The sequence below is a fragment of the Volvox carteri genome (assembly GCF_000143455.1).
Source record: "Volvox carteri f. nagariensis unplaced genomic scaffold VOLCAscaffold_41, whole genome shotgun sequence".
NCBI lineage: Eukaryota > Viridiplantae > Chlorophyta > Chlorophyceae > Chlamydomonadales > Volvocaceae > Volvox > Volvox carteri.
The window spans coordinates 129,271-137,494 of record NW_003307584.1 but is presented as its reverse complement, the minus strand read 5'-3'; the positions used below and the strand labels follow the sequence as shown (position 1 = coordinate 137,494).

Sequence of the window (8,224 nt, the reverse complement as noted above, 5' to 3'; positions counted from 1 at the left end):
CCCTCCCCACCTCCCCCGAGCCCTCCTCCGCCTTGCCCTATTTGCTTCTACCTTACCCTCAAACAGGGTGCAAACGTGTTGTACCCGATTGCTATTCCGGAGGGTGAATGCAATGCCTTAGCGGAAGTCGCCGTGGAGAGTATCTCCAATGTAACCGCTGCTATGGGTGTAAGGTTTCTGGGTGCCCCTCGAATTACATGTGCCCCATCTTACATCAGCATCTGTGCCACATTTTTCTCGGATGAAGATGGCGCCAAATTGCAGCCTTACATTGCAGATCTGGTTAACCCCTGGCTTGGTGCAGTAACTGGCGGAGGCCCGGCCTGCCGCGCTTTCCTTAATGGTTACACCATCGCCATCACTGTGGGACCTGAGGGGGATCCTTTCAACGTGCGCACCGACGGCTGCCTCTTCTACACAACCTCTCTTGCTTGCGCGGCCCAGAAGGTTGACTATCCCAAGTGCAAGTAAGTGCTGCCATCGCTCGCTTGAAAAGTCGTTGTGTGCTGTTCAGTAGGCTGCTGTGGGGCTTGAGGACATACAGAAACGCAGTCGATCAGGTAGTTCAAGATGGAAAGCTAATTGATAGGAACTAAACAAATCTTTGAACAACGGAGGCAAGGAGCAAGGAGGAGATTGCAGCCAGGGACGCAATTGGGATAGCAGGGGGGATCGACATCCGAACGAACTTGAGCACAGACAGGAACCCGGCCGAGAGCACTTTCATGCGCAAATCCACGTTTTTACCTTACTAGGCAGGTGGTTGTTCGTTGAGACCACTGCGTTTTTCTGGAATGGAATAGATATCTTAAAAGGCGATTGAGGCGCGGCGGTGGTTGAGATGTGGCGCACTTCGTTGCTGGTTACATAGCCTACCTGTTTGCGGTTTACCCTACCCGGCTGCAGGTGCGTAACCCGCCAGCGAGCGACACCGTTTGCGGCCATCCCAATCATCATGACATACCCCGGTCGCAAGAACTATACTGTGCTGCAGTGCTTCAAGATTTTCGCGGTTGCACCGTACTCGCCCAATGTAAGTTGTTGTAGGTAAATAAATGTACTTCATTCTAGACTGTCGTGCGGTTGGCCCCAATAGCCCTAAGGCCTACGCCCCTCTTCCAATGGACTACGTCAACAACCGCGTCAGCGCACGGACTGTTAGAATGACCTAGATTTTACTGTTTAACATAATATACAAATAGTTATGGACCATAACACTTTTTCAGCCAGTGACTCGCATTCGATTCGGAAACGGATTGCGACAAAAGTTTGCGTGCTTGTACCGGTATGCAGACCGCGACGCACAGGTACCAAAAAACAGGCCATTAATACTTATTTAGTTTGGGTATAGTGTTCAAGGAAACGTGCTCCTGAGAACCGGAAAGCTGCCACAATCGAAACTTGCAACGGCCTCGTCTTCATTTCAACATTAAAAAACTTGACGGTTTCATTATGATGCTACTAAAAATGAAAAATTACCTGTCAAAGTGAGAAGCTAATTGCTACACGAGCGTATCACTGTATTGGCGAATGGCCTGAGCGATATAAACTTTACAGCTGTCATAATTCTTATCAATGCTGATCAGGATACGGTTTCAAAATTATCAGCACTGTATTTGTCAAAATTGAGCTCCCCACAACGGCAACGCATGTGATTATGTTATGTCACGAATTAGTATCGCAACAAGGCGAAGAGCTGTACGGTTTACAACCGTCGCTGCCTAATAAGTAATGGCGGGCTGCAAGCGTTTTGCATCAATTCTCGCTCAATGCTTCAAAGGAGTGACAAGAGAAGAAAGCCATCAAGTCTTGTAGAAATGAACGGCTCGATGACTGTGCAGAGGCATGTATGTGCACCGTCCTGCTTCCCAACATTTGGGGGCCTCCCAATACTTAATTAAGGAATGGCAGCTATCTCTTCGCTACCATATTCTCACATTTCGGGTCGCTGGCGTCACTTCACACATCCGCCTCTTTGACTTCCCGCCGTGCCAACGCATGATGCAGAGCGATTGCGGCCGCACAACCACCCTGCGTTCTGTGGAGTTTTGGGCGAATGACGATCAGCGCGGTCGGGTGAAGGCCATCGGGTTGCGGGCCGCGGGCGCGACTGAAATGACCTTCGTCTCGGAGCTTTGGGGTCCTGTGGGTGATGACACGCTTAAAACACCGGCCTTTAATTGGAACATGACCCAGGCCAACGGTGGCGAAATCTGCTTGGAGCTGGAGTACATCACAGATCTCAGCCGCTTTTGCGTCTACGGTGACGAGACTTGTTGGTAAGTGCGGCGGTGGTCCCCAGCAGCAAGGAAGTAAGTTGCCTTGTTCACTCCGTGGTAATGCACTCACGGACCTTAACTATAGCTTCATTGGAAGTACGAAATAAGACGAAAAATCAAGCTAGCTTTAGGTATGTGCATAAGCTGTGAAAAAGCACGCATCAAGACAAGAAAACACAGGAGAGCACGAATGGAGTCACATCAAGCTGAGCCGTCGTCACTTCACTTCCCGCGCTTCCCCTCGCACCTGCGTCGTCTCTGCAGGCTCGCTCTCTTCGACGAGTCGAAGGACTGCTGTCCGCTGTATTCGGCCTCCGTACTGGGCTAAATGCAGTTGCCGACATCCGAAGCCATTATTGGCGGCCAAACAGCTTGTATGGATGAAGATCGGCTGGTGACCATCAGCAGCCCTTGATGAGCTGCCTCTCTTAGCTTCAACCATTCTAACCACACTGCAGGTGGGTTGTATGTACGCCAACCTTCCCCATGCGTGGAGCGAATAGAGCTGAGGCGAGCGCTCTCTTGCTCGTGATGCTGTGCTCCCCCTATTATTGGTACCACATATTTAGCCACCAAGGTGGTTTGCTTGGAGACACTTCCATGTATGCTAACGGCCGCACAGAACCATGTTTTCACACACACATCACTGAAGGCAGTCCTACGAGACGGAGGTAGATCCAGAAGACGGATAGATAGGTTATGGGACAGATGGGACAAGCATGCAAGAAGATGGCGCCGGACATGCATGGTCATAATGCTAAGGAGTTGCTGCGTATCATACGTTTGAAATTGTGTGCACGAAGCGGGTCCATCGCGGTACCAGGTTGAAGCAAGAACTGAGTTTGCACGCGGACGGCACTGCTTGTTTCTTACACTTTCACTCTTCTTTCTTACCTGGCGGTTGATGCCACCATCGTTCTGACGTAGAAAGGTGCATGATGTGAGACTACTGGCTCGCTCTCCATTTCCCCGCCGTGGCATATGTCATGCATGGCGGCGGATATCAGCAGGACGTTTATTTGCGGCGGCGAACACCGCAGATATGCATCAATTATTATTTGTATGTGCCGAAGATGCGAATGGTGTGCGTGTCTCAGGCGCTCTTCATTTGTTAAATTACAAGAAAATTTGCGATTGTGTGACTGTATGTACCTACAGCTGCATTGAAGTGGGGGCCCCCAATCCCGCCGGGGGCCCATCCCGCCGGGGGCCCATCCCGCCGGGGGCCCAATCCAAATGAATGTATTGTTTCCCTGATAAAACGCGGCCTACGATATAACGAGGGTGGCTGTGCGAAGAGGACGTACAGGACGTACAAAGAGGATGTACGAAGAGTCGATGCACCGTTCATCTTCTGGACGGTCTGGCAAGCACGAAGGCCCCGCCCACGAAGAGGTTCATACCTTACCTGGCATGTCTTTGTGTGCACGTGTGTGTATACATGCATATCCACGTACTGGCCGAAGCGTTTCCCTGCCTGTCTGTGCTTCAACATATACACGTAAGCCCTTGTACATGCAAAACATAGTTTCGAGTAATAACCTTGGATTTGGTGGGACTAGCATGCTAACACCGCTTATCACACCCGCCAACCTCGCTTGCCGGCCTCAAAGAGTCATTTGTTCTGTCACACACAGCGAAAATTGGGCATAAAAACACAGCTTAAATCCTTGCGTCGGAACGGCTGGGGGCAGCAGGGGGCAGAGGGGGAGGGGAAGTAGGTCGCAAATCGACCAGCTTGAGCTTCAAACCCCCCAGCAAGGGGTGGATGTGTATCGCAGAATCGCCCGCTCAGTCTTCCACACTGGTAAACATGCAATGTGCCCCTATAGCGCCCTGCTGGCTGCGCAGCTTGGCATTCCCAAAAATGCTTTATCATCGTCAGAACCCGTCCTCGCCAGGTCGATGTGCATGGGCAAGGCGGCAGCAGTGGTAAGCATAGCGATTTATCAGCCGCCGCACCCATCCACACATCTCGGGCGGTTATCCTGTATTCCACTTGGTCCTTACGCTTCTTGCATTATGCTGCAGTCATAAGCCTGTGCGCACTTGTGGCTGTTCAAGCTTTTTGCGGCGTACATACGAGTGGAAGCGCCTCAAGTTCGTTTGTATGCTTACATCTACTCAGGGTTTCGTATGCTTAACACTGCTTACTGTGCTGCTGGCGCTCGACGATGCCGTGATGCTTGTGGTTGACTCTCGGGTTCTCGACGGGTCTGTGTTTTAGCAGGAGTATTGTGTGCTAATGCTCCTGCAGAAGCAGGGAAGGTGGGGAGTCGGACGGGGTTCGGCCAATGCATCCGCCTGGGAGCAGACATTGGCATGTATGGCTAGCACGGCACCTGTGTTTCGGAGGCTGACAGTGATTCATCGTTCTATGGGGCCGACTCCGCGCGACGCCGCGGCATCCCAAGGCCGGAATCGAACCGCGGGTTTTCCAAGTAAATTAGCTGCGTCTTGGTTGCTGTTATTTCCGTCTATCGGAGCAAAGTGCGGTTCAATGTATATTTGCATCCTAAGCGCTTTATTAACTTCCCAGTATATTTGCGGTTGCCATGCCCGCCATCCATCCGCCCGCCTTTCAGGCGAGAGTACGTCATCGCCGAGCGAGTCAAGAGTTCACAGGCAGGGTTACAAACGGAGCATTTTTTCGAACGCTTCCGTTTCAGGATCCAAAGCTTCGTTCGTTGCGGGTTGCTCATAGGAAAGCAAGATGGTTTCCTTACACGGCGAAAAAAAATGTACAGGCAGTTCTATACGCTTTTGGACCCATTCGCGAGGACCTAAAGATCATCGTTGGGGGCGGCATGCCCACAGGTAGTGAACTGCCAGCAGGGCCGTGTAGTAGTGTCCACCATCGATACCAATACTGATATGCCTCTGGCAACAAATAACAGGGTTCAGCAGGTCCCGGCCTACGCCATTTACGAATGTCTGACGTGGCTTTCCGCTCAATATGGACGCGTCCGGCAGGTTGCGTCATAACGGCATTTAACAGGTTCCCGCCTCCCGTACTGTCGTCAGCCCATCGCGAGCAGAAATGGCGCCCATGATAGGAATATGCCCATGCAAAGAAGCGAGTACGCAGCCCCTTGCGCGGGTGGACAGAATGGAACTTTGAAAAGGGAAAAGTCCGTATGTTTCTTGCCGTACGTAATGCAGCAGCGTGTCTATGTACGTAGTGTGGTGCGTGGTGTGCAGCGGCAGCGAGACCTAACGCTTTTGCATTTTCAAGGCCTCCAAACTTCCAGTTTTTTATGCAGCCCTTCAGATCTTGATCTATCGATGTTGATATGCAAGGCGTGGGGTGCGTAATGCTGTTCCTAGAGCAGCATAATGCTCTCCGGCGATACCTGCGATGGCGGCTTCGATGGCAACTGTAATCATATGTTCCATGCGCGCGCCTCGGCATCCTTGATTCACCTACGTAGCCATGGCGTACTAATTTAAGTAAACAATATACAATGTCATTAAGGTAGCGCTTCGGGTCGGCAACCTTCTTGGTGATAGGAGACTCTGTTTGAGAGGAGCGACTAGGAGCGCGGAATCACCCCTTTATAAAGTTGGCGTCCTGTCAGAAGGACTGGCAGAATAATTTTTGGACTCGATTTATAATGATGTCTGCAACCTGCATTGCAAGGCTTATAAAGGTTTGCCAAACATCGGGGACCGTCCGCACCATCAGCGGAACCGCGCCCCGCAACCGCCTAAGTTTCTGAATTCAGAAAGAAACTGAACGAAAAACTTCTTGAGTACGTCTTTACCTTAGGCTCACCCATTTGAGTTGGTTCTGCGGAAACATGTTTCGCACATCTGCCATCTCATTGCCGACTTAAGTACGCTGGGGTAGTTCGGATGAAAGCAAGCCCTCAGTTATTTTTATTACCGCTACACCCGGAAGCCATAGGGAAAAGTTTAATGTCAAGTTGTAAAATGTGAGAGCCTGTCGGGTAGGGTTGCTGTGAGCTGAACTCTTAGGAGTTTGTCAAATATATGTATACTGGAAATCGTTTCCGTCTCCCACCAGAGCATCGATGGCCGTGCGTTGCCACAGGTGGCCGCCAGCCCATTCGCCCGAATCCGCTTCCAAAACTTCGACGTACACTTTGACAGTATTGTCAGGACGCGTTGATTTGCCTTCTTTGTTTGTTTTATACTTATATGTATTATTTCCTAGTCACAAATTTGGGCAAGATAAGGTCGTTTGCGGCCGCGCCGTAGTTTTGGGTGTGGTGACCAGCGATAAGGACTACTATTCCTTAAATGTATAATTGGTATGTAAAAGTGAGCAGTCTCTGCATCGGTGCTAAAAATGGCGTAGTAGACGATTCCTTCCGGAAGCGCGAGGTGGGCGTTCGTGGCGCCAAAAATTCCTGCTGGGTACGGCAGGCGACTCCACGAACACATAAAAGGAAAGAGTATGGTAAGGTTGGAATTATAGCAGTGCAACATGCACTACGTTGCGGTGGTGACCCTCTGCTTGGCAGCCGCTTTTGCGTAAGTCGCCCACTCTATCGGTAACGGGAAAGTACAGCTAAAGGGCAGTCTTGTTCAATATCAATTGAGGCTTAACTTACAACTATGGGAATTGTATTGAATTTATTCCTCCGAGTTATGCCGGTGGAAAGTCCTCTATCGATTTATCGCGCTGCCCGAGCAGGTTTGCTGCACACATGCTTCTTCCAAGGCATTCGCCGAACAATTTCTATTTGCCGTCATGTTACGCACCTCTTATGATATTACTTTGATAGCGCGTCGCGGCGAATCAAATGACGCTTTTCATCTCCCACTGTTCCCGACAGGGCTGCCCGAGCGCAGATTCTACCCGCCGACCTCATTCAGTCCGGGCTCTACCCGAATTTCCCTTTCTGCAACTGCAACAAAGGCGCGTCGCCTTATAGCCTTTCGCCAACCGTAACATCATACGGCAATGGCACCTTCTGCTTTACGTTGAACGTAAGGCCAGTGGCTGGCGGCACCTCATACTGCGCCACGAAAGCCGACGTACGCAAAATTGAGGTAAGGATATGTCACCGGGGGACGCAACTGGGAGGGGTCTTGCCAAGCCTTACCTACGGAATTGCTCTTCAGAACAGTAATGTCGCATGGGACGGAATTACAACTTTGTCGATTGACAAGTTTACTACTTCTAAACTCAATAAGGTGTTCTGTAACTCTTCTTTTTTTTGCATAGCCGCTTTCACCGGGTTCGGTCGGCAATGGAGCAGTTATGCTTCCTGTTCGTCCACCATCTTTAGAGCGCTTTAAACTCTTCAATTTTGCTTTTGCCTTTGGCTTTATTCCGCAGTTCAACGTGCGCCAAGACTGCGACATAGATGGCACCATTGTCAAGTCTACCATCAATGGTATCTACACCGTCGTTGGACCTAGCTTTTCCTTAGCCCCGCAGGGCCCAACTGGCAGCATGGTGCTCCGCCTGACGCAGCTGGGTCTGGGCTTCGATAGCGATGGCGCCCAGATTTGCCTCACCCTGATTTCCAAGGCGCCAGGTCGCGGCTGCACCACCCTGGAGCAGCTGTGCGAGCCGCCTAGCAGGGCCCCCCCAGGCGTCTGCTCCACAGCGCTTTTCGACACCAACGTGGATTGCTGCCCGATCTCCAGGTTAAGCATTCCTAGCCCGCCACCTCCCTCCCCACCGCCGCCCTCGCCGCCGCCTCCTTCGCCGCCGCCACCGTCACCACCGCCTCCTTCACCACCGCCGCCATCACCACGGCCACCCCCGCCTTCACCACCGCCTCCGCGACCACCCCCACCCCCACCTCCTTCACCACCGCCGCCACCTCCCCCATCGCCACCCCCGCCACCCCCACCGTCACCACCTCCGCCACCCCCGCCACGACCACCACCACCACCCCCTCCGTCACCACCCCCACCACCCCCTCCATCGCCACCTCCGCCACCCCCTCCGTCACCACCCCCACCGT

The 8,224-nt window shown here is 52.0% G+C and overlaps 2 protein-coding genes across 2 annotated transcripts in view; both read left to right on the top strand.

The window, feature by feature from the left end:
• Positions 1–2,957, top strand: part of VOLCADRAFT_106282 (uncharacterized protein) — a gene marked incomplete at its 5' end in the record, with an annotated part of 8,682 nt that extends 5,725 nt beyond the window's left edge. Inside the window, 4 exons of the mRNA XM_002954218.1 lie at positions 67–467; positions 907–1,033; positions 2,008–2,279; positions 2,544–2,957. Coding sequence (XP_002954264.1) covers positions 67–467; positions 907–1,033; positions 2,008–2,279; positions 2,544–2,607 — 864 coding nt within the window. The 3' untranslated portion in view covers positions 2,608–2,957. The remainder of the gene's footprint in view (positions 1–66; positions 468–906; positions 1,034–2,007; positions 2,280–2,543) is intronic.
• A 3,772-nt stretch (positions 2,958–6,729) lies between these two features.
• The window catches only part of phV40 (extracellular matrix glycoprotein pherophorin-V40), a gene marked incomplete at its 5' end in the record, with an annotated part of 6,038 nt that continues 4,543 nt past the window's right edge, over positions 6,730–8,224 (top strand). Inside the window, 3 exons of the mRNA XM_002954217.1 lie at positions 6,730–6,776; positions 7,082–7,298; positions 7,588–8,222. Of these exons, the coding sequence (XP_002954263.1) occupies positions 6,730–6,776; positions 7,082–7,298; positions 7,588–8,222 (899 nt within the window). The remainder of the gene's footprint in view (positions 6,777–7,081; positions 7,299–7,587; positions 8,223–8,224) is intronic.